This window comes from Gavia stellata, chromosome 7, assembly GCF_030936135.1.
Source record: "Gavia stellata isolate bGavSte3 chromosome 7, bGavSte3.hap2, whole genome shotgun sequence".
Classification (NCBI taxonomy): Eukaryota; Metazoa; Chordata; class Aves; order Gaviiformes; family Gaviidae; genus Gavia; species Gavia stellata.
Window position 1 is genome coordinate 19,568,791 of NC_082600.1, and position 26,951 is coordinate 19,595,741.

General features: G+C 37.8%; 1 protein-coding gene across 3 annotated transcripts in view; it reads left to right on the forward strand.

Annotated features, from left to right (window-relative positions):
- Positions 1 to 26,951, forward strand: part of RPS6KA5 (ribosomal protein S6 kinase A5) — a 78,985-nt gene that overhangs the window by 22,339 nt on the left and 29,695 nt on the right. The window contains exons 4-6 of one of the 3 annotated variants that reach the window (XM_059819879.1): positions 2,883 to 2,998; positions 3,810 to 3,917; positions 25,335 to 25,418. In XM_059819879.1, coding sequence (XP_059675862.1) covers positions 2,883 to 2,998; positions 3,810 to 3,917; positions 25,335 to 25,418 — 308 coding nt within the window. Of the gene's footprint in view, positions 1 to 2,882; positions 2,999 to 3,809; positions 3,918 to 24,599; positions 24,634 to 25,334; positions 25,419 to 26,951 lie in introns of those variants that run through there. The other 2 variants (XM_059819880.1, XM_059819881.1) reach the window with 2 other exon arrangements.

A 26,951-nucleotide genomic window follows, 5' to 3' on the forward strand; every position in this document is an offset into this window, starting at 1 on the left:
AGCCTTTAATAATGAACATTTTTAGTTCCACTTCTGTCCTTGCCATTTTGCTTTCCATTTTGATGTGAAGAACCACCTCTATTTCTGTAGTATTTGCAAGGTTGGCAGAAGACTGATCAGGAACTTCTTAGGATTTTCAACTTGGATATAAATTCCATATATGCATGTCTATTCCCTACCTCTATCCTTTTTCAGGACAGTAACATTTGGGGGAAAGACGCTGAGCTAAGGATTTATATTCCTTTTGCTTTATTCCCCAATTTCATTGCCTTTGAAGAGTCCTGTCTTCCTCGTTATCAGGAAAAATCCTTCATCTTCCTGAGAAACGCTTGCTTCAGGAACTGGAAAAGAGTATCAAAATCAACTCTAAACTTTACTGCTTCAGGAAGCATTTGCTGCCAAAACTTTTGTTATGAAACCATTTGATCTTTGAGTGTTGAGATACTTGCGTGTTTCAATTTTTGGGTGTGAAGGGGAATCCAAAAATCACACATTTCTGTGCTGAAAGTAGAGCTTGTTCATAAGTCTCGGTACCACTCTAATTTTGAAATATTTCTAGCTTTCAGATCAGCCACAAATTTTGTGTTTGGCATATAAGATGTATTTGTAAGCAAATTACAAGCAATTTTTAAAGACTGCTTACTTAGAATATTTTAAAAGAACTGGAAAATGAATGATTAAGTTAATGCTTGGGTGCAGGATATATTTTTGTCGTGAATTAATTAAAGTAGTAAATGGTCCTTTAATTGAAGTAAAAGGTTTGCAATTCTTCTTATCTTCTAACTTCCATTTATTGAACCTTTATTAACAGGCTGATTTAGACATTAAATTAATAAAATTTTATTAATGTTATCTAAATTACACCACTGGCTGTCAATTCTTAGGAAGGTGTTCTATGCGTATACCTTAGTTTCATATACAGCATTGAGATAATACAGGTATCTGAAGAGCTCAAGCTTAAATGGAGTATTTACTAGATTACTTTTGAAAATGAGAGTTGGAAATTGTAATAAATATTCTTACAAATTCCTCTGAGTAGGACATTAAAGAAATATGTAAAATATTGTCACAGGCTGGAAAATGCTAGAGAGACAAAAAGTTAGAAATACATTGATAGCTTTGTGATTCCTTGATGTTAACCTTTAATAATTAAGGTGGGGGTTTTTTGTATTTAAGTTATTGATTAATAATTTAGAAAAAAATTTGAAAGATTAAATGAGACAAAATGCAAACATGTATTATAAATATTGTAGTACCATTCTTTAAATCCAGATATTTTTCGCTAGAATGCAGTTTAGATCCCATTAGAAATATTAAAAAAAACCCCAGCAAACCAAAACAAAAAACCCCCTCACACCTCAGATGGATGTAGTTACCTAAAAATAAATATGTAGTAATGGAGAAATTTAGGTGACAGGGATAATTAGAAGAAAAAAAAAAAAATTATAAGAAGGGAAAATTAAAAGCTTGACATTATATTCTCATAAGAGTCAAAAAGGAGGGAGCCTGGTAGTTCTGAAGAACCATTACATAGCAGATAGTGCAGACTGGGCACTTGTCCACTGTAACACAATGTTAAGGTGATGTTCAAAGCAAGAAATTCAAAATTGATGTATAATTAAAGGCTTTTTGTTTTGTTTTTTGCTTTCCCACAAAGTCTACATGAATCCATTCTCAGAATATCAGTTGGGGCCAGAAAGGTTCTTTTTACTCCCTTTTTAGCAGAAAATGGGAACAATTAGAGGGGATTAAAAAATTTCTTTTAATCACTTTGTGTAACAGTAAAAATCTCTTCTACCTAACATGGCCTAAATCTATTTCATAATTCAACTGGGCTTCACACCTTCCCTAACAATCAAAAAAAAAAAAACCTTGTTCATTGCAAGTTTTTTATGTCTTGTTACGTAAATCTTTGTAAATGACTACTTTGATTTTGTTTGGGAATTTATGTGTTTCTGAGGCTTCTGAATTTTTGGGGAAACCAGTCTCTGCCTTTGTTTTTGTACCTAGCTGAACTTGGTGTATGAGCAACGTATCATTTCAGTTTCAAGAGGTTTTAGAAATGTCTGTAATTTGTATATATGCTTTCTCCTTCAAAGTATTAACTTAATTATAATAGGATTGAACCTCTTTCATGGGTTTGTATTATACCAATGAATCCACAGAAACTATATTTAAGAAAATACTGAGTAAGGTGTTGTGGGGCATGTTCTCTGCTCTGTATACGTAGACCTCAAATACAGTATGGGGGCTGTGGGGTTGCAAATTACACTGCTAGCATAAACAGTTCTACCTCTAAAATGTGTTTGTATTGCAGTGGAGCTCTGTTGTAATAATTACTTTTTTCCCCCCATCCCTGACTGTGGGAAAACTCTTGTGTCATAGCCTGCAAAGAATGAAAGTGTGGTTTCCATGAGGGAATGTATGTGGAAATAATCTGCTCCAGTAAGTTTTGCCATCAAAGTTTCCCTTGCGAAGGGTAAAACTTCTAATTGCCCATGGTTGATTATTTCACCTAATACCTGTTCCCTGAATTGCCTTTCTTTATGTCAGTCTGCCTTGTTGCTCTTAAGTATTTCTTAAGAGTGTGCAAGTATTCTGTTTGTAGATATCATTTGTACTCCTTTTTCTCATCTTTATAATGAGGCTTATTTTATGGTTTTGCTGCTTGCTTAAAAGTTGGTCATGTTCTGCCGTCAGTCCTCTAAGAAGGAAATTGAGTATTGTACAACATGATGAAATATTGGTGAATAACAATAAAGTAAAAGCATCTGATCCCAGAACATCTTATTAAATAACTTACAAAGTACCTATTAATATTCCAATAAGAAAATTAAGTTGTCAGAAAGTGAAATTATAAGGTTCTTTGTTCTACTTTTTAGACTATATAAATGGAGGAGAATTGTTTACTCACCTTTCACACAGAGAGAGATTCTCAGAAAATGAGGTACAAATTTACATTGGTGAAATCGTTTTGGCACTTGAACATCTCCACAAGGTAAAGTAACTTTATCCTAGTGCTGGTTTTGTGGAACTACAACTTTATTCTTTTCACATCACATAAAGTTAGTAAGGAGAACTATTTTTTTAGATTGTTTTGAATTCAAAGTAACTATATCTATCAATGGGACTTTAGTTGTATAATTGGAAATACTTCCCAATGAAGTGTCTATTCCTGTGCACCAGATTAAGGCTACAAGTTTTTGTCTGCAGCATGAAGAGTGTTGTTATTGACAAATGATAGTTAGTTTTTAGTAATCCTTATGAAATGGTGTATGTCAGTAAAACTAATTTGTAGTCAATATGAACAGTGTTTGGGTTGCATTGTTGTTCAGTTGTCCTTGTTTTGATACAATTAAACAGCAGAGCTCTGAAATTTTGGCACAACTGTAAACATGAAAAGTGTTATACTTTTCAGAGGTGGTGAGTAGATTTGTAAACTATTACAAAGCATGCATGTATGGTCTAGAACATACTACAGAAGCATCCGTTTTCATTCTTAATGAAAGCTGAACTGAGTTTTACACTCAATAGCAAGTATTCAGTCAGTTTTAGATTCAAAGGATATAGTACGTCCTTTAAGTTTTAAGACATTAATGCACAGTGTTAAGTTCTGAGAACTTTTAAGTCGCTCTAAGTTATTTCTTAAAAGGCATTTTAAAATTGTCCTTTTTGAGGTGCAATGTTCAGCTGTCAGACTACCTTAATAATGGTAGTTTTGTTAGCTTTGTATTTGAATGCATTCGACAATGTCTCCTTGATGTGATTACACTGGTTTGGAAATACTTTTTCTTATATTCTGTTTGCAGTTGGGGATTATATATCGGGATATAAAACTTGAGAATATTCTCCTTGATTCTGATGGCCATGTGGTGCTGACAGACTTTGGTCTGAGTAAGGAATTCCTTACTGATGAGGTGAGTATTTGAATCTCCGGTAAGTGTGGACAGAATCCAGCAAGATCACAAAGTCAGATTCTGTCTCATTGAAATCATAAACACATTTGAGAGGGGAGAAAAACTGCCTTCTGGACTCTTACTTCATAGAACAAGATCTAGTAGTCTGTTTTCCTGGGGTTTTGAGCTTTTAGTTCATAGGTCTTTGGCCTGCCAGTGTTGTCAGACATTTTTGTCTGTTCCAGTGTTCCCTGAAATGCCTTCATGCTCCCTCCTGTGAAAAAGGAGAGCTCCACATAAGTCTGAAAAGCCACTTACATTATCATTTTCAGATGCCTTTTTAAAAACGCTTGACTGTGCTAATACTTTGCAGTGACTAGGCAAATGGTATGCTATGACTCTTCTTTATGCTAATAATAATTAATGTATTATTATCTTGTCTCTTTCTCATGTCTTTGTGTCACTTTTGATAAGTTTAATTGCAAGCTTTTAGGATAAAAGCTCATCTTGTATTAAATATGCGCATAATACCTAACATAGTGATCTCTGACTGTTGAGGTTAGTTATTAATTATTTGTAAGGTACAGTTTTACCTCCAAATATCCTTTTTAGATTTCAGAGAGTCAAAATTGTGCAGGATTTTACTTCTGAGAGAATTTTTTAAAACGGTTATTTTTTGGCTTTCGCTTTAGGTATCAGAGGTATTGAAATCTGGGACTGCAGATCTAAAGTCTTTGTTAGAAGCAGCAGAGGGTTTTTCTAAAAATAGATAACTGGTCGTTTCCTCTAGAATATTTGCATTTCAGATGGAGTCTGGTAGGATTTGGGAGGTACCATTTTAAGATATATGAAATGTTACTTTCTCAAGCAGGGAAGTAGTACAGATAATGTCAATATAATCCTTTTTAAATTATAGCGTGAAACTAAGAGGAGGTTCAACTGGCATGACAAGGGATTAGCAGCAGATTGTCAGAGCAGTGCAAGGGAGGAAGTACAGAGAGATGCAGTTTTCAGCAGGAAAGAATGATAGTGAAAGGTGTGGCTAGGGAGAGCAGCACCTGCTTAGAGTTGTGAGAGAAGCTGTGCTGGGCTTGAGACAAAGTGAAGTACATGGAATGGTATTACTGCACCGATGGGAGATAAAAGGAGCAGTCCTCCAGCCTTTGAGCCAAAGTTGAATGAAGCTGAAATCTTCCCTGGGATAAAGAAGGTCCTGATTCATTATTACATTCTTAAGTCTCAAAACAGATGGTTTTAGGAAATATACTTATTTCTCATCTGTGCTCACCTTTGGGATGTCATTTACAAGCAGTAAAAGGAAAGGGGAGGACTTCGATAAGCATCAGAGATGCCTGTCTGCTTTTCCCACACTCAGAATCGGATTCCTCATTCTCCAGTCATTAAATAAAGCAGTCTTGCTGCTTGGTCATTTAATGTTGGTTCCTCCGACTCTAATGCATTCTGTTTTCAGTATATACCTCAGAAATCTCTTCACTTAACTGTATTTTTTTTCTTATATTCTTCTTCACATTTTATATTTGTCTTCCCTCAACATTTCTAGTGTTTCTTCCAAGGAAAAAAGTAATTGCAATTGTATTGTCTGCTTTCAGAACTAAGAAATTGTCTGCACTTGACTACAGTTTCCATGTGAGCTATTGTAATTTAGCTGCTGAACCTAAACATGATTAGAATGACCCATTTACACATAGAAATTGACATTTCATACTGTATTCTCTGTAAACAATTCAGCTACTACTAGAACACTTACAATTCACATTGCAAAAGATACTTAACTTACACTTCTGAACCAATGTACTTACAAGAGGTAAAATTTGCCTCTATAATTGCATAGCTTTATATCTGTTTTCATGCTCATTGGGTAGCACTTTTAAATAAAATTATACAACTGCATAAGTCAGGTAAGAGTGTAGCATTTGCAATTTAATCAGAGCAGTATGCTTTCCTTTCTCCCCCTTTCTTCACACGTCTTCCCTGGCCCATCCTGCTTCTTGCAAGAGCTTTGCCATTGAAAAAGTATACTTATGCAAGTGGAATTTATTCTAGTAACCCCCTCTTGGGACTGTATTTCCTGAAACAGGATGTATTCAGGTTATTTAGAACGTATAAAAATTATCAGCAATTACACACATGTGCTATGTTTAGAATTGTTATCAGAGAGAATTCTTTACTATGTATTTATGAATTTTGGATGGTCTTGTAGTTAGGGATAACTGCTAGGAAACATCATAGTTCAATGTTTTCATTATCCCTGCTTTAATCTGATTGGTTGTTAATATTTCCAGGTACCTGAGCAAGTATAGAATCTGACAGAAGTTGGTTTTATTATAAAGAGTGTACCATTTCTTGACTATAATAACTATAGCAGATGAATTGACTGTTCAACAATGAAGAGATGGGAACCTGCTTTTCCTAAGCACTGTTTGAGTGAGAGGAAGCAAGTGCATGTGACTTCTAGGAAAACAGAAACCTATTGATTTCCGCTGTGCAGCTACTGAAGCATGAGTGTGAAGAGTGCATTGTCAAGTATCCTCTTTGTCTTACAATTATTATGTGAAAGTGCTTTATACATGCATTTACACATGTGAAAGTGTTACACATGCAAGAATTACAAATCCAAGCTGAAAGCAGTGGGGTTTTAAGAGCTCTATAAAGCATTTTATACTACCATTTTGCTAAAAACTGAGATTTGTCTTGTACAAGTGAAATGGCAGTCTGATTTTGCCTTTGTTTTATCTTTAAAATGAAGTCTGTATGCTTGTATTTGCATGCAAAAAGAAGAAATAACCTGACTAGAATAAAGCAGCTGAATAAAAATTAATTTTCAGATAGGATAGGTTAGTATCACAAGGTATTTAGGTATGAAGTGACTTCTGACATTCAAATTTTATTTAATATCTCATGAAGACCTACAGTTTGACTAGCCTAACCATAGAATGGGATTAGGTAAGAGATTAAGAGATTGAAATGAATAGTACCTTTAGTATTAAGTTTTATGGCATTTGCATTCTTAGCCCCATGATTGACTTTAAGGCTAGTCTTTCTGATCTTTAACTCTCAACTGAATTGCAAAGAAAATCTGGGTTAAAAAAAGGTACTTTCTAGCCTTATGCTTTCATGCATCTCAGTTGAGTTCCTGTCTAACTGGGTCATAGAATATGTTTGCACGTGACATTAACATAAAATATTACCGGGGATGCGGGGAATTGATGGGACTGACAGACTTTGTATTGAAACTTCTACAACACTGTTTTGTTCATTGCGTAAGTGCAGTCACTTCAGTGTTGCTTTTTTTTTTCCTAAGAGTCTTGTGTTTCATATACCTTTTAAAAAGGCCAAAGCCCCTAAGTTGGTTTTTTTTTCCATCTTATTTCTTGTGTAATATCTTTATCTTCTGGATTTGTGGCTTAGGCATATTTCTATCTTTTTATCTCACTAATAGCTCTACTTGTGTGCTGGAACTGTTTTGATTTGGTTAATGTCAGTTTAACCTAGTCATCAGGTCGTCACATTTTCTTTAGTTCTGTAACTACACTAAAAATCATACTTCAGTATATATGGAGATCTTTGTCTTAGGAAAAATAATCTGAACACATTCATCAAATTATTGTAGTAGTAATCTATTCTATTGGACCATGCATAACAATTAAAATTTTTCTTGTTAATTAAATCCCATAAAGTATATTTTCTTCCAGAGTACAGTGAAATGCTCAATTCTTCTGTACTGGTACACATCTTTCGCATTAGCTTAAGTTTATTTTGAATTTTTTGTTTGCTTCATGAAGTTTAAAAAAAATTATGTAGTAAATACTGAACATTGTCAGTCTTCAAACAATATATCTGAGAGCATACAAATGCCTTAGTAATAAATAATATAAGAGTAGATATTCTGTATGAGGGATGATTGAATTGTAATCTAAGTCAGTTGGATGGTTACCTGTGTACTTCTGTCTGATGTGTAGAATGAATAGTTCAAATACATTATTATTTTCACATCTGAAAATCTCTTCATCAGAGTTGCAAATTTAGTTATAACTGTCAGATGCTTTTCACTGTTGAATTGTTGTTTGTTTATTAGCTGGTTGAGTGAACATTTTGTTCTGGAAAGAAAATTAGTATGTAATTTTGAAAGATTTTAAAGGAAACTTCATTAAAGGAAAAATGATAAAAAGGTCGTTAGTCCACTATGGATTTTGGTAGATGAAGTAGGAAGAGATCTGTGTGCATTCTTAGAGCAGTTTAAAGGTAGTCCCGAACAGAGGGAAGTGACTACAACTTGACTCTTGTTTAGTGCTGTATGAACTGTCATCTCACTTGAGTGACCTGGTAGATTAGCTGTGCATTTAACTTTAAAAGACCCATTATAACTGTCCACTTCAAGTGATAATGTCTGATCATTGAAATTTGATAGTGCATTCTCTTGCAAAGATGAGTTAGAATAATCCATACTGCGGATGACTGTTAACTATATCTGCTTGCATTTTAGTTAAACAATTGTTCAGTGATGTAGACATAGCAGTTATAAGGAGTAGATTTACATTTCTGCAAGGAGGAAAAAGTAAGAAAGAGTAAACTGAATAGCGAAGTTGGTCTACAGAAGTTAACATTGGTTATAGATCTGTCTGGACAATTAGTCGTTATTTCCCTTATTTTGGAAAAGGAAATGAAACAATGGCCAAAACTTTTTGCTTTAATTGATGCACTTCTGTTGGTGTTTTAAGTGTCCTGAAATTGAATATTGAGAACGTACCAAACACTCTAAAGGCACATAACTGAACTGGACTCATTTAATTGCAAAACTGGGTCATTAGTGATCAGATGAGTGTTCGTGCCTTAGCCCAAGAGGTAGCCCCTTTTTCAGTCCTTATCACAAAGATGATTGTGCTTTCCCAGCATAGAGCAGTAATGTAGAAGACTGGAGCATAAGATACATTCTGTCCAGATTTTGATGCCAAAATCTCGAAGTGTCATTAAGAATTTCTGCAAGACAGATCATGATTTCTTACAGTGACTGCTCTAAAGATACTGTTTTCTTATGGTAAAATACCACTTAAAAATCACATTTTGGGGATAAATACTGATCTGTGTGTTAAATGGCCTGGTATCTTCTATGGGATCTTAGAATAATATGTTGCTGGTCAACTCGGGAAAACTCTGTTTCTGTTTTTCCAAGGGGAAAAAAAAGTAACTTTCTGAGGGCAAACGCTGCTGTCCTTATTAATCTTTTTTTCTCATAGATTTTTTTCAACCTCTTGAATTACTGCATATACCTAACTTCAATGAAACCTGGGCAACCAAGTGTGAAAAACTTACATGACCAGAGTTTCATGGCCATATGAAAATGAGTTTAGAAATAGATGGATTGCATTTGAGAAAAATTTTTTGTCTGCTCCTGCTCCTCTACATTTTACAACTGGTGTTCTCTGATACTATTAATGTTTATTTGGCATCTCCTGTGCACTTAAAAAAAATAAATACTGAAGGCTTGCAATGGCAGCTAGTAGAATTCTTCCCAGAATCAGTACTCTTTTTATACTTCATAATTTTGTGTTTATTTGAAGAAAGAGGATTTTTTCAGGTTTTGCTTTGTATAGCATTCTTCTGTCTTTTGGTACTGTTACCTCTCTCTTCTCAAAACACAATGCCTTAGAAAACAAGTCTTCCAAAAACTGGAATTTTGAGAAGAACCTAGTACAAAATGTTCATCTGGGATGACAGTGGTACATACTTGCATTCCTCCCACACAATAATGTGCTGTTTCTGAATTTTTTTGCCTGCAGAACTGAGACACTTGTTTTCTTTTCTCTTACTGGATTTGTAAAGCAAATAACTATCAGGAACTGGTTTAAAGAATTCCTTGCAAAATTGCAATTGCATTGCACCACGAAAGCATATCTGTTGTATAAATCTGTGAAAAGGGTTACTTGAACCTCCACTCAACACTAGATGAGGGCTTAGCCATGCATTGAGTTATGTTTTGGGGCCACAGCTGTAGAGGTCGCATGTTTCTTGGCTGTCATGAAGTACCAGGTTTAGCTGTTCTTATTCTCCCTTTTAAGTGTCTGTTCTGATGGCAGCTGCTGGCAGGCAAATCTCATTCTTGCTTGAAAAATTCAGTAGCCTGATCCCATGTCTGTTTTGGAAGCAGAAGTCATTAGTGTGTCTAGCTCTGGCGTGAGGTATAGTGACCAACATGGTATTTAGCCTTAACTGGCTTCTTCAAGTAGGAACAGCCACCAGGATAGGATTTGTAATTAATTTCAAATGACCTTATAAATTTATTTTTTGTATTAATTCTTCTTGAGATGACATTTCAAACTAGTGGACCCTTGATCTGCCATATTGCAACCATTCTTGGTCTAGTCTAAACCTTTACTTTTGTACTACTTTTGTACTTCGTTACGATTTTGTCGAATGCAGCAGAGCAGTCTAACTAGTGCACCACTAAACATTTTTTCTGTCTTTGTTCTTCCTTCTCTGTCTCCTACAGAGATCATAGTTTTGGTCCTGAATAGAAGTTACAGCTACAGAAGCAACAGTCTACAGCTGAGAGATCTTCTGGGTGAAGCTGTATTCTTTCTGATATGGACAGCTTAATTACCCAGTGTTATATCTGGGTATTATAACCAAAAAGGCTCCCAAAAGAATTAAAATTTTTTAAAAAGTGAGAAAAAAGAAGAAACCAGTCAGTCTGGCATGCACTTTGTTGGAACAGGATTTTTGTTTTTCATTTAAAATCTACATCACGTCTTTGAACTATGAGAGGGCTTTTCTGTCAGTTTTCATATGCCTTCCTAAATTGAGAATATAATTATTGTTATTCTGGACAATTAAAATGATGGCAAAGAATAATGTTACAGATCTGATTTCTATGGAAACAAGTTTTTTTTCTTGGTGCATTTTTATTTTTGAGGTAATGTTGCGAATGAGTGGTTTAGGCCACTTAAAGAATCACCGTCAAGGATATTGGCAAAAGTGATTTTAATAGAAGTTTGTAAAAATGCAACTTAACAGAATTTGATGGCAAGGTTCACTCTATTACTTACTAAAATATACAAAGCAAAATCAAATTAGAATCAAATCAGAATGATTTATACAGAGAGACTGGAGAAACAAAAGGATAAAGAGGACCCTCCCATTGAGTCATGAGGTTCAGAATGGACCCCCTTGCTTTCTAAACTTCTCAAAGAAGAGTCTAGGTGTGGCTAGGTCTAATCCTAGTCTCAGACTTGATCATTGTTTTATATCTAAAGGATTATATGTATTTAGCAGGTTCATTCACAGTTTAAGGTAAATCACAAGATTTTAGCAACACTTAATCATGGATTAGTTTAACATTTGCAAAGTGAGTTAATAGAATTTACCACAATCACAACAGTGGCTTGATTACAGTTTTGAAATGGTAATACTGTATTTGCTATTGAATATTCAAATTGATTCACACACGCACACACACCAACACAAATAAATAAATATATATATTAAAAAAAGGTATACCTGTTAAAAATTCCCCTCGAGTTCTGTGAAATTTTCACTTCAAATGTCTCAGCATTTCTCAGTGGGCTAGGGTTGAGCCTCAAGGAGGAGAGGGTTTTAGTCCAGGTCCCGTCGCCAGCTTTCAGCGGTGTTCCTCTGAATTACACAAACTGGAGAGTTTGTGAAACTCTGAGAGGCATCCCACTCAGAGGGAGATGCTGGTCGCAGCCCGCTGCAGTCCAGGAGAGATCTAAGGGTCTTACTTTGGACTGCTGTTTATAGGTTTGCAAGATGATTGGCTTTAGTCATCACCAAGTTACTGGAAAGCTACTGGAATTCCAGTAACACTGGTACCGTTCCACTCAGGCTGTGGTCCAGGTAAGGGGTGTTCCAAGGCTGTCAGGGGATGACTGATTATTCCTGCTTTCGTTACCCGCCTCAAGTTGGGTAACAGGAGTGCTTGGTATGGTCAGTGTTGCTCCCCACCTTAGCCATGCAAGAGTTCCTGGGACGGTCAAGGGATGCTTAACTGCCCAACTCATGGCGCAAAGGCCAAGGCCTAGCCAGAATTCCTGAGTTCATACAGTGGCCCAGGAAAAAGTGAGGGAGAGGAAATGCACCAGCACAGATAAATATCAATAACATAACTTTCAGATAGGATGACCTCTGTGGTTCACTGAAGGTACAAGGCCTGTTTCCGCATGGAATTTAGGCTTTTCATTCTTTACTTGTTATTTTCCTGAAATTTGAAATCCTTTCAGCAGGTCAGCTTGTTAGTAGCACCTCTGCTATGTGGCCTCTACAACATTGCAAGTAAATTTCCATTTATGACAATATTTTTATTTTTATTCTGTGGTCCTGGTTTTCTCATTAAACTTGCCAAGGGAACTCTAATGGCTCTCTTAATCAGTAGCTTATAGACGGTTTGCTGATAGTTGGTGTATGAGATACTCTGTGATACTGCTCAACTGCTTAAGTTCTTAAGTCTTACAATGTGTTTCTAGAGGAACTGTGGTTCTTGACTAGTTTGTCAGGGAGCAGTAGGATGGGGAGACTGCTCCCTGAATGCATGTGAGTTAGGAGCTAAGGGTGACAGCAAGGCAGGCATGGATCAGGATGCTTACTGACCAGTGCACAATCCTACAGTTGCCAAGCAAGAAGATCAGAGCAAGTCTAGTGGCAGTAAGACAGGCTCAGACAACAGTCCAGTGGTTATCAGACAAGCTTGTCATGAGGAGGGAGGCTTGAGGTCAAGCTAAGGATTTGAAGTTGCTGGCTCAGATCAGTGAGGTACGCAGCCAAGTACAGGCATATCTGCAGCACAGCTGACACAAGAATGGGAGCCTGAACTTCAGCTCCCAGCAGAAGGTGGAGGAGGCCCCTGACAAGGTTCCACACAGCTTACTCAGCTGCATTGTGTCAGCATTGGTCTTGAGCACAGATGCCTTAACCCCTAGGACTGGGGAAGGAGGTTGCAGAGCCTGTTGGTAAGCTCAGGGCCCTGACATGGTTATCCAAGCATTGTTTATGCTTGTAGCCAAAACCGAAGTTACAGCTTTCAGAACTCTAATTACATCCACTCACAGCTGTACAAAACAGCAACAATAGTGATACTGTCCCTTGTATTCTAGAAATTCTGCTACTTTTTTTTTTTATTTCTGATTGATGTTATTTGCTATGCTACTGATAGAGCCCAGAGAGGGTCTAATTAATGCAACCTGGAAGTTAACTTTGACTTCGAAGTTCCTTCTGCTAGATTCCTGTAGCTGATGCAAAAGAAAGAGCAGACTTCACCACACAAAATTAAGACCATGTGAGAAGCAGCATATGAGAAGTCACAGAAATTGTTCTGTGGGTTTCCTGTTCAGAATTTGTATGAAGCACTACTTAAAAAATAGAATTTTTCTGAGGTACAATTAGTACCTCATTCCACAAAAGGAAACAGTCATTTGAGGAACTTTACAAGCCGTTCTGGATTTATCCAATATAACCTTGCAGTCTGTGACAGTATCCGGCACAATTTACAGCAATCTTTCTGCAGATGCCAGAAATACCTGGCAAGGACAAATCGTCTTGAAGAATCTGCTGTATTAAGTTCCCTTCCTTAGTTTTGTAAAGACTTGTGAAGCATTCTGTATACCTAAAGAGTTTTGTATGTCAGGGAAATGTTTCCTGGCACAGTTGAAACATGCTATGCTCCCTTCTCATTGAATCATAGAATTGTGGAATATTCTGAGTTGGAAGGGGCCCACCAAGATCATTGAGTCCAACTGCTGACTCTACCCAGGGCCACCTAAAAATTAAACCATATATCTAAGACTGTTTTCCAAACACTTTCTTGAACACTGACAGGCTTGGGGCCATGACAGATTCCCTGAGGAGCTTGTTCCAATGCTTGACTACCCTCTCGATGAAGAGGTTTTTTCCTAATATCCAATATGAACTTCCTCTCATGCAGCTTTAAGCTATTCCCTTGCTTCCTATCACCAGACACCAGAGATAAGAGATTAGCACCTCCCTCTCCCCTCCCCATCATGAGAACATTGTAGACAGCAGCAATGTTATCCTTGCATCTCCTCTGCTTTTAGCTGAACAAACCTGGTATCCTCATCCAGTCCTCAAAAGTCATGCCCTTGAGTCCTTTCACCATCTTTGTTGCCCTCCTTTGGACACATTCTAATATTTTTATATCTTATATAATGGAACCTAAAACTGCACGCAATACTCAAGGTGAAGCTGCACCAGTGACTTGTATAGTGGGACAATAATTTTTTTTTTTTTTTGGACTTGTTAGCTATAACGTGCTTAATGTACCTGTCGTGTTAAAGGGCAAGACAGTTTGGCAGAAAATAAACCCCCTTGCATTCCAGCTTGTCCTCAGATATCAGAGGGGCTGGGGGTGGCTAGGCTTAGATTCTGAGTGATGCCCAATTCTCTGTGTTACAAGTCAGTTTGCGTTCAATGTATTGAATTCTCACGATTATGGGTACACTCGTAACACCATACACTTTCAGTCTAGTCGCGTTCCATGAACTAGCACGGCCACACTTAAGGGATTTCTTGGCATTCAATGAGAACTCTCGCGGCTAGATTAGTGAATAGTGCAGTTTATTGAAGCAACAGATAGGCAAGTTCTTTTGGATTGCCAGTGATGAAATTACTGCCTGCAAAGCATGTGCAAATACCAAGAATATGAGTAATATAGCCTAGCTACAAACGCATTAAGTTATAAAGCAACTCTGTAGAGATTTCTAAGTTCCCTGGGGAAGCACTCGGTATAACCAAGTGTTCGAATCTTACCCAAAGGCGTCCCTGTGGGGGGGAAGAGAGGCAGAGCCCGTCGACTGATCCCAGGTGTCAGAGGTGGTCTGCGATGGTATCTTCCCTGGCATCCCTCCTCTCTTAAGCCATTTTTATATTATTTGTCCTTCCAGGTGGAGCTTGAGTGACTCTAGTCATACATACCTCTATTGTAACTGGTGTAAAAGCTTCTCGTTCTGCTTTTAAAGGTATAGACTATGAAAAATCCAGAGCGCAAGCTCAGTGAGGGGTGGTCGCACCTTGGAGGTGGGTAGCTTTGGGATGGAGGTGTGGTTTTTGGTATTATAATGAAATTATAATGAGCAAAGTTCACCCAAAGGATAGTATTTTGTCGAAAGATGATAGACTGTTGGCTCAGGGTGGTAAATATGCAGCTTGTCAGTTCCATAGTACCTTCCAGTTCCCGTCTTATCACAGAGCCTGGCCGCGGTGTCTTCACTCTGCTCCACCCTCTGTGCAGTTTCTCTTAGAGTCAGCACACCAAGCTCCCCTGATGTTGCCAACATCTAAGGTTGCCTAGGGAACTTCTGTGGGATGGATTCCTTGCATATCTGCCACACTCCACCCTGAAGATTTCTTCAATGCTGTACCTTTAATATAAATTTAATTTTTAAGTTACCTCCAGCAGCTATTCCGCAGTACCCGGGATACAGTTGGTTCCTTTTTTCCATCTGGGCACCCTGATGACTCATACTGAGCTTACCATCAAACAAAACCCCCAAATCCCTTTCTCTAGGGCGGTACTCCAGCCTCTCGTCCCCCAATCTCTACATTGATCTCTCATTGCAGGAGAGATCAACTCCCTCTGGTTTCCTTCATTAGAGATTGCTTGATGTACCTAGGAAACAATGACTTCAAGGATGAAGGTTTTCTCTGTGTGTTTCTCCTCCTTGTAGTTTGTGGAAGCCAGCAAGCAATCATCTTGGCTGAACTTGTTGAGAGCCTAAAGCACAGCATTTCTGCAGATCTTACTTGCTCTAGAACATAAGGTGGACATGCGCTAACTTGTACAAGAATTAAAATATTGTAGTGTCAAAGAAATTTTAACATCCATTCATTTCTATTCCCTGTGATCCCTTCCTCACTTGTGAGTCTTAACCCTGTGCAAACGCATCTTTTTTTGGCATCTTTATCTCCCAAGAAATTACCACATGCCATGTACCTGGCAATGTAAGAAGACTTACCCTTCATGAGAGAAGAAAACTTGGGTTATAAATACTTGTGAATAACAATCAAGACTGTAGATTTTCATGTGCTAGAACATTAATTCACTAAATAGAATTCAGAGCAAAGTCTTTGTATTGATCATAGCTTTACCAGTTCCAGAATCACAGAATGATAGGGGCTGGATGGGACCTCTGGAGATAATCTAGTCCAGCCCTCCCGCCAGAGCAGGTTCACCTAGAGCAGGTTGCACAGGAATGCATCCAGGCAAGTTTTGAATACCTCTAGAAAAGCAGAATCCACAACCTCTCTGGGCAGCTTGTTCCAGTGCTCTGCCACCCTCACAGTAAAGAAGTTCCTCCTCATGTTTAGATGGAACTTCCTATGACCAAGTTTGTGCCCGTTACCTCTCGTCCTGTCAGTGGGCACCACTGAAAAAAGACTGGCCCCATCCTCCTGGCACCCACCCCTTAAGTGTTTATAAGCATTGGTAAGTTCCCCCCTCAGTCTTCTCTTCTCCAGACTAAAAAGACACAAGCCCCTCACCTTTTCCTCGTAAGAAAGGCGTTCCAGTCCCCTAATCATCTTCGTAGCCCTTTGCTGTACCCTCTCCAGCAGCTCCCTGTCCTTCTTGAAACCGGGGAGCCCAGAACTGGCCACAGTACTCCAGATGCGGCCTCACCAGGGCAGAGTAGAGGGGGAGGATAACCTCCCTCGACCTGCTTGCCACACTCTTCTTGATGCCCCCCAGGATGCCATTGGCCTTCTTGGCCCCAAGAGTGCATTGGTGGCTCATGGTCATCCTGTTGTCCCCCGGGACTCCCATGTCCCTTTCCACAGAGCTGCTTTCCAGCATGTCAGCCCCTAACCCGTACTGATGCATGGGGTTATTCCTGCCCAGGTGCAGTACCCTACACTTGCCTTTGTTGAATTTCATAAGGTTCCTCTCTGCCCAACTCTCCAGCCTGTGCAGGTCATGCTGAATGGCAGCGCAGCCTTCCGATGTGTCCACCATTTCTCCCGGTTTTGTGTCATCAGCAAACTTGCTGAGGGTACACTCCATCCCTTCATCCAGGTCATTGATGAATATATTGAACAGGACTGGATCCTGTGGAACACGACTTGCTGCAGACCTCCAACTAGACTCTGTGCCACTAATCGCAACCCTCTGAGCTTTATCTGTCAGCCAGTTTTCAATCCACCCCACTGTCCGTTCATCTAACCCACGCTTCCTAAGCTTGCCTATGAGGATGGTGTGGGAGACAGTGTTGAAAGCCTTGCTGAAGTCAAGGTAGACAACATCCTCTGCCCTCCCCTCATCTGTCCATCCAGTCATGCCATCGTAGAAGGCTATCAGATTGGTCAGACATGACTTCCCCTTGGTGAATCCATGTTGACTACTTCTGATAATCTTCTTTTCCTCCAGATGCTTTGAGATGATTCCCAGAACGAGCTGCTCCATCATCTTTCCAGGTTGGTTTGAAAAATTTCAATGTAAAGGTTGGTTTGAAAATTTAAATCATCTGGAGACTTTCTTTCTTTTTGTCGTATATGTTACATGCAGACAGCTTCCAATTTATTGTAGGTGAGAGGCATTTTCACATGGACTTTACTTACAGCTCTGAGTATTTTGTAGAAGTTTGAAACATAGTTCATGTGATTTACATGGTGTACACATTCACGTGAAGTATAACCTGTTAGGTGATTGCTTCAAGAGAAGACCCAAGATATGCGGAGTTTTAGCTAAACTATAATTTTCAGCAGTTTGATTTTTAATCTGTATACCTGGTCTGAAACTTGGTATGGAGAATTTTATTACCCATGCAACAAGGAGGAATTGTCCTTGACTTCAAGTAGAAAGACCATATCTGTATTAGATTAAAAACCTTGTTTAAAGTTGCTATGTAATTTCAGAGTACCTCCAACAACAGTTAAGCATTCCTCTTGTCTTGCTAGGTTGTAACATTTTGAAACCTTCCTAACGATGAGGTCAGATTAAGTGAATGAAGCAATTTAATTTGCCAGCTGACAAGTATAGGCAAGCATAGGAATCTCATAAGAATGTTGCGCTTACACTAGAAATTATGTACTCGAGGGTTTAACCAAGCCTTTTGACCGTATCCTACCATCACTTCTATTAGCAAGGAATTCCTATTAGAAAACGCATACACTATTAAAGAACATTTAGAGAAGAGTAGCTTTGCTTTTATTTTTAATTTTTTTTAAGTTGCAAAATTCATTTAAGGAGTCAAATTTCATGGTTCAAAGGAATATGATAGTGGTATGGTTTCAGAATGTGTTGTAGCTGATGTTTGGGGTAGTTGTCCAGCTCAGTTACGAACAAAGTATTTGTGCATTAAGTAGTTGGAAAACAGAACCAGTCTGTTCTGTTTCAAAGGTGACCTTTCACGTAGTTGGAGAAATGGGTCCTAACTGTGAATGCTGAAAAGAATGGCTTCAGTGAATACTTGGCTAATCCTCTGACTAAAATATGTTTGCACGAAGACGGTTGTAAATAAAATAAGCCATAGGACTGTAGGACCCAAGTGTCTGTTGGAGCAGTGGCACGTGTTGTTTGAATGCAATTTATCAAGTTGAAGAAATACTTCAAAGGCTATATATTTAAACATTAAATAATACATCTTCAAATGGCAGAATGCCTGTCTTAAGACAGTTGAGTGCTTTCCATATGTGCATTCACGCTTTGGAGATAAAACCACAAATGCTTAAGCTCTAAAGCATTTTTCCAAAGCAGTATTTGTATGGCAAATAGATGCTTCTCTTAGGTTTGGTGCACTCGTGTAGAACAATGTACTTGGAATATGCATCAGTATTCTGAGCCAGATACTCTAGATAGAGCATTTGATTATTTTTTGCAGGTGTGGGCGTTTTTTTTGGTTTTGCTTTGTTTTACCTATGTTAATATTCTGTTAGCTAGCTTTATCTCAACTCACCCTTTCCAGCATTCACACCTCTGTAGTCTTCTTTCATTTTTTTGTTTTCGTGCTTTGCTTTGATGTGTGTTTGTTTTGTTCCCGAGGCCTCTGAAACTATATCTTGTGCGTTCTTAAGACTTCATTTGATCTTCTTCTGTGTTGTTGTTTTTTCTCCCATTTTTCCAGTGGTCAAGTGGCATGTTCCAGTTTGCTCAGTCTGTCTCTTGTACAAACAGCCAATGTGGCAACAGATGGGTGCATTTTGTGCTTAATGTTTGTATAGATCATATGTTTCTCTTGATGTAACTTCTAGTTACCTGCAGAAGTCTGAACAGAAATCTTATTTTCTTTAGTACTCAGCAGGAACATACTGATGACACCATTGATTCAGGAAGCAGTCAACACATCAGCCCTTGCCTGCTTGAGTCTTGAATCTTTTAATATGGGTCATCTTCTTTTTCTGTGGGGCTGCTTGGAGCTCCAAAAGCTGTTCTCTGTACTTACCTTCAAGCTGACTTGGATGCCCTGTCTGCCATGCTATGAGTAAGCATGACAGTCACAAGATGCACTTTCCAATTATGCAGATCTTGGTTTCGAGAGGGTATGTTTAACTTGATTTTTTTGAGTCCCTGAACTAATGATATTTTCATGCTTATTGAAGGAGTTATAATACCATGTAACAGTCCCTCGGAATCTTGTCCTCTGCTCTAAGACGACTTTTTTTTTTTACAAATACCAGTTTGTCCCTGACATTCAGACAATTGTCTACCTGTGTCCTCCTAGCTGAAGATGTCTTCAGCCAAGTATTAAAACACAGTTTGTTTCTCAGATGCAGATCTTTGGGTGCATGTGATAAAATAATGCAGGCCTTTACTCCCTAGGTGTTGGGAAACACCCATCCTGAATCTGTTGTCTCTATCTCTTTGACCCGTTCCCATGCCCTTTTGGATGTGTTAGGACATTGAATCAGACATTTTCAGTGCATCTGGGCTGTGTGAGTTCTTTGTGGCACTGGAAACTAACACCATCCTTCCAGCACAGTAACTTCTTAAATCAGACATAATGGAGTAGCCCTTTGTCCAAATAGTTGGCTGCCAAAAGAGAGTTTGGCCCAGTAGATATGTGCCTTTTAGGAGGACGTTATGCATGTGTGATTCCTTGGCTCTCCTGAAGTCTCATCTTATTCCTGTGGTTCACTTTGGAAATACAGTTCTTGTCCCACATACCCTGTTATGAGCTGTTGAACAGTTACGAGTGTTAGTAACTGTCTGAGCATATGCATATGTTGCTAAACTGAATTTGCATTGCTGTAGACTAGGATGTGTACTCTCAAGGACACATCCTTGTATTATAGTGGTGACTGTTTCTCTGCCAGTCAGGCTTTTCCTGTAGATGTGGTGGGTTTGATTAGTCTCTGCAGAGAAATGCAGTTTCTTCCTCTTGCTTTTTTTGCCACTGTTAACATGTTTTTTTTTACTTGATGAGGGAGCTCATTAGAGAACTCTGAGGGCGTAAGTCCTCTCTGTCTTTGAGAAGAAGAGTTTACACATATGTTTTCTACAACTTCAAGTAGTTTCAAATGCCTGCCTAGCGTTCCTTGGTTATAAAGCAGGGCCAAGTGATGATACCACATCATCAAGAGCATGATTGTGCAAGGCCTCCATCCTTCTGTCGGCACTTTTGATTGAATTCTGGAGCTTGGTTTTTTGATCTCTGGAAATGGTGTTACTGTGGTCAACCTGCCAAGGTCAGTGTACATAGTCTTAGCAAAAAAGACACTGCTCTGAGGTTTTTTTCTGTGGTGAAGTGACTGTCTTCCAGGACGAATGCTAATCCACATTGCACCTCTCCATCTTGGACAGTCACAGAATTCTAATTATCCTAAAGCTGCTCGGTGGCTAGGTGCTGTCAGCATTTCCTGGTCGGAAGAGAAATTATGCCCTTTCTTTTTTGATGAAGGAAAAGGAAAATGGGATGCTAAAATAGATAATCTGGAGAAAAGTCTGCAGAGATCATATAGATGTGGTATTGAAAGTGCCCTAGCAAGTTAAAGCAGTTACATTTCACTAGGATGTTCAGATCAGTCAGAATGCTTGCAAGCAACTCAGAAAGAGGGCAGTGCACTATCTTTTTTGTATTGTTATAAGTGGAGTAGGAAAAGTTAGAGGTCTACCCCATGTGTAGTACTAGGGTATTTATTAGAAACAGTCTAGAAATACACATAGGCACATCCACAGTGTCAGTGTGTAGCTCATCTCAAAGAATAAGTGTTAAGGGAATATAACTTGTTTTTCTAATTTAGCAGAGGGATGGTTTAACAAAGTGAACTGCCTGGCTGTCCAGGTGAACCTATATATGTTCACTGATCAAGAACTCTTTAACAAAATTCTCTTTCTGTCAGTGGCTTCATGAAAAGTTGTTGCACTCTTAAGCAGCTAATTGGTTTGAAGTAGCCACTTTGTATACCTTTACTAAAACCTATGCTATTGCATAAACATTGAGGAATGTTGCTGAACTCGGTAAAGAAAGAAACAGAAATCAAAACCAACTGTTGTATGTTAGAAGACTGAAGACTATATCTAGATTATCTGTAAACATAGAAGCACTGCTGATTGGGAACAAACGTAATGACACTCTTTCAAAGACAAGGTCAATATTGTCATATTGAGTTATTAGAGATGGGTTAGCCACACTTCTGTTTCCTTCCGTTAGTGTCTGATTGCTTGCTGTTCTGCAACTTAGAAGAGGGAACCATAATGTTTAAGGCATGCATGCTGAGTGAGGGAAGAAAATGAGCATTCTGCATTACGCAAAAAATTCTTAAGCTCAAGTATTTGCGAGATGTGCGTGTTCAGTGAGATTTCGTCTGTTCAGTTGTTGTTTAGTAACTTTTCTTGTCTTACATCCCGTAACATGGAATTATTAATAATGTGGATTCTGGAATTTGGATTCATGTTATAAAACTGAATGAAATGTAAATTGGGGGGGCAAAATACAAAATCAGTTTTGGTTGTGGTTTTTGAAATTTTTTGGGGGGCTGCATACTTGATTTGTGAGTGAAATGTGTTTTCACAAATGAATGGTGAAATACAATTTACAGTGACTTTTGTCACAATCACAGAATGGTTGAGGTTGAAAGGGACCTCTGGAGGTCATCTGGTCCAACCTCCCTGCTCAAACACTGTCACCTAGAGCCAGTTGCCCACGACCATGTCCAGAAGCCTTTTGAATTTCTTCAAGGAGAGAGACTCCACCACCTCCCTGGGCAGTCTGTGCCAGTGCTCAGTCACCGCCACAGTAAAAAGGTGTTTCCTAATATTCAGAGGGAACCTCCTGTGTTTCAATTTGTGCCCATTGCCTCTGGTCCTGTCACTGGGTTCCACTGAAAAGAGCCTGGCTCCCGGTTCTTTGCACCCTCCCTTCAGGCATTTATATACATTGATGAGATCCCCCCGAGCCTTCCCTTCTCCAGGTGGAACAGTCCCAGCTCTCTTAGCCTGAGCTTTTCCTCATCTGTTCCAATCCCTTAATCTTAGTGGCCCTTTGCTGGATTCTCTGAGTATGTTCATGTCTCTCTTGTACTGGGGAGGCCAGAATGGGACAAAAAAGGAAACTGTTATTGGAGGCAACATTCTCTGAAAATGGTTTTAAACCCACATGCAATGCATAATAGTAAAGACTATATAAGAGGCATATATAAGAGGCATATTTTACAATGACAAATTTACATAAGTGCTCCTAGTGAAACAATACTATAAAAACTGTGTTCTGAAGTAACAGCTAGATGTAGTAGGTGGGGCTTGCAATTTAATAAAACACAACATAAACGTAGGTGTCTAACAAAGAAGTATCCAGATCATGTGACTTCAACTGACTGAAGTCAAGACTTTGAACAGCATCTTATGAAAGCAAATCTGTGTCAATTTGTAGTCAAGTCAGAATGCTTTGCTTTCAGACAGTTGGCTTCATTAACGTTCTGGGGGGTGCTGCAGTCCTCTGAGCTTTTTTGTGTGGTTAAATAAGAAACTATAAATAGTTGGTATCAGAGTGTTTTTTCTTAATGGTCACCCTGTAACAGTCATAAGCTCCTTCCAGCAGGGCTTCTGGAATATGATGCTAGTATATGTAATGGCAAATCAGTGTTGATTATGAAGAAAATGCTCAGTGGGTCCATTTTTTTTTTCTACCTAATGCTGTGTTCCAATGTACTACTTAATTTCTTGCTAAGAACTCTGCTTGTGATAATCATCTGCTTTCTTCTTCTTGGCTCTGTTCAGCCTTGAATTTCAGCAGTAGACCACTTCTAAACGGAAAAGGAAGCAAGAGCTAAAGGATAGAAGTATTTATCTATGTGGGTTAGAAGTTGGGGTTTTTATAAACCTCATTACAAACATATCCCAGAATGTTTTCAATTTATAAATGCCTGTTTGTGACTTACAGTATGAGTTTTTCATATTGAAATTTAATTATAAGAAATGATTTTAAATGATACTATACCAAGTTTTTAAACCTCCAAAATTATTTTGGGCGTTTTAAACACTGAATTTTGCAAGGGACAAAAAATACCTCAGGCATGAATTTAAGAAAGACATAAAATTAATTTTCAAATATTGTTTCAGAAATTCCATCTTTCATAATAAAAGCTAAAATGATTGCAAAAGGTAAAAAAGGTAAAAAGTAAATATAATTGAAAACAGAACCACCAGTTATGTATAGTAAGGATTGTAATTGTTCCACAAAAAAGCTACTACTAATAATTCTGCATGTTTTGAAATGTTTTTAGTGGGCCTTCTCACCAGCAAAAGGTACCTGAGATCGTAAGGGTTCTGCTGTACCACTGTATACGTTCATATAGAACTCCCCAGTCTGTTTCTTGTCATTGTAGTATCTTGTATCCTATCTTTCTTACACAATGTGGAGACAAAAAAGACATAATTTTGCGGATGATTTGCTGAATTTGCAGCTAAATAAATGATAACCGTTTTCATCCATTTATTTTCATATATTAGCATTATAAATTGTTTTCATAAATCTCAGCTTGGCTGCATTATCTTTACTCTTTGGAGAGGTAGCAAGCAAAGAACAGTTTCGTTTTATATTTTTCACTCCCCTTCCTTTTCCTTCTTCCACTTCTTCCCCCCTCCCTCCCTCCCTTCCTCCCTCCCAGCTGAAGGAAAAATGAACAGAGGGTTGTATGAATAGCTTTAGATTGGCTGATACCAGGAGGAAGGGCTAGGAATTTCTGAGGGTTTTTTTGTTTTTGCTTTTTATCACACTATTTTTCTTTTAGATAACAGGTACTGAAAAAGATAATCACAGAGAAACAATAGTTGTGTCAAAAGAAAGTGAAATAATGAAAAGTTTATTATTTTATGGTTTTGTCTCAGAAGTTAATATTTCAAGTTAATATTTAATCAAAATGAGGCCTATAACTATTTTGAACTCAGAATTTTACCCCCAAAAACCAGTCACAGTATATGTATTTTAATAAATACAGTTTAATAATATGCTGTTGGACTGTTTAATTTCTATGCCTCAGGGTAGCACTGAGCACTATTTCTACTTTTAGAAGCATCCTCTCATTAGTGTAGTACATTCTCTTATAGAGCACCTGTTTTAAACTCCAAATCTGAATCTACAAATGTAAAACCTGACTTTTGAAATATTTGCTTTTTTGAACACTCTTCTTTAAAGGACCTGTCAGGATCTCTCCCCAAAATGCTAGAAGCTTGAAGGATAAGGGAGGAACAATGTTGCATGGCCCAAACACATGTGCTTTCGTCATTAGCAAGGTACAGCATGACCTCATGTTGACCTCAAAGGTAAATCGCTAACAGGGAACAATTATACATGCCTGTGAAAGCAGCTTAGTTTTGAACATAATCAAGACAATAACTTCAGTGTGTAGAATAAAACTAAATTTACAACTCTGTCTGTCTGCCTTTCTCTTTCTCTCTCTTGTCTCTCTCCAAGTCTCTTCTTGAGAGAATGTTGTGTTTTTTATATATGTGTGTGTTGCGAAAGAAAATTACTTTTCTAGAGGTCATAATAAATTCCAAAAGATGGAGAACCCAAAGGATCTTGTATCCAATTTAGTCAAATTGTACATCTTGCAATGAAATGCTCTTTTTAATGGAAAGGTTTCATTTGCTGTCTAGAGTATTGATATTGCAGCCTTCAGAATGTGTGTCTGTATTACCTTGGGGAATCTTGTGTAGTTCTGAAATGTATAGACCATTTAGACTTATGGGAAGGTTTTTTAAATATCAATACCTTAATTTTTGTGTGCTTATCTTAGACTGCCGCACAAACCTATGACATTTCATTTTTTCATAGAAGACACTAAATATTTTGTAGCATTATGTGATACATCTCTACATATGATGGAATATGATTTAGCTAGCAGTTCTGAGCTATTTGGAGAAGAATTGCTGCCAGCATCTTGGAACTGTTAGCCATATCTGTCCCATATGATTTGTATAATACAATTGTTTGACATGAGTTTTATTTCTTTTTTTGCTAGAATGAGAGAGCATATTCCTTCTGTGGAACAATAGAATACATGGCTCCAGATATCGTAAGAGGAGGAGATACAGGACATGATAAGGTATGTTCTATCTAAGTTTATTACTGAAAATAAATTCATTCTTTAGGCAACATTGTTGTTCAGCTTGAGGGTTTTTTGTAAAATGTGATAGTATCTTATTTAAACATGCGTTATTTCAGGTTGTCCTAAAATAGATTATTGCGTATATTTAAAAACATCAATATGATGCATTTTCAGTTTTTAATCTTAAGTAAAAGTCATATTTATAAAGGTGTTGAGGCTCATTTGTGTTCTATTCAAAATATGTTCTGAACATGCAGTGGGACAAAAAAACTTAACTGACACTTCCTTTTAAATAAAAAACTGTTTAGTTCAGAGTGGAAAAATGACTGGTTTGTGGCTGATTCTGATGTACAATTTAAAAAATATATCAGGGAAATCTATTTATTTATCTTGAAGTATGGAATGGGTTATTAATGTTATAAATGTTCTCAGATTGTAAAAATTAATTTTGTTTAGCTTGAGGCTCAAGTTTTGTTATGGATTAAAGTGTCAGTAATTGATGGGAAAGATCAAGACAACCAAAATTCACAGATGATGATTGAAACAAAAAAAAAACGTACTCCCCAAAAGAATTCTACGGTATTCCTAGATAAATTATTCTGATTGCTCACTATACTGAGAAGTTTTGGAGAGTATTTGATCTCTGGGCTTTTTTGCTGTAGGTTGAGTTGACATGTCTTTCTGTTGGTGGTCCTGGAATATAATTGATCACAGTTCCTCTTATAACAGCCTTTTTAAGCACTGGAAAGTGTTATGTCATCTTCCATCTCCTTTTTCTAGACTAACTGGTCTTAGTCTGATTTTTGATTGAGAAGGTTCGTTCTTCCCCTTTTCTATGCATTCTGTTTCTCTTTTGGTCTGAGTTTGCCTGTACATTTCTTCAGGTAGGGAGCACTGTAGTGGGCACAGTGTTTCGGCTAAGAGTTGGCAGTATGAAGTACAGCAGAATGTTTACCTCCCTGATTCTTCTATTAAACGTGAAATAGAATGTGCTTTGTCTTTTCACTTAGTCATTGTCTCACACCTACTTTGTATTCCATTATAACCTCTGCATCTTTTTCTACCATACTGCTTGCCTAGTTGTTACTAAAAATGGAATTTTACAAACTTGTGAATTGAAGCTCTTCCCTGCACTCTATTTCTTGTTTTAGTCCTGCCAGTTTCAGAGCATCTCCCCAATGCGTCAGTCACTTTGAATTCTGATTCTGTCTTCTCAAGTGCTTTCAAATTCAATATTGTTGCTGATTTAAAGAGGAATCTCTGTTCCAGTATCTTTCACTGGTTCTGATACTTTCATTAGATGTAGTGCAGAGCCATACAGTATTCTGTAAGAAATAACTTCACAGTTTGATACCACATGCTAGCTGATAAACAAGGGTGATATTGCAGTTACCTATCTGATGGTAACTGTTTACACCACACAGTCTTTGCCTCACCGTTGGCAATGTTATGTGATGCAGTGTTAGAAGGTTTTTAGTGTATTTCATACTTACTGCATATCTAGCAAGTCAAAGATCTTATTTAAAAAAA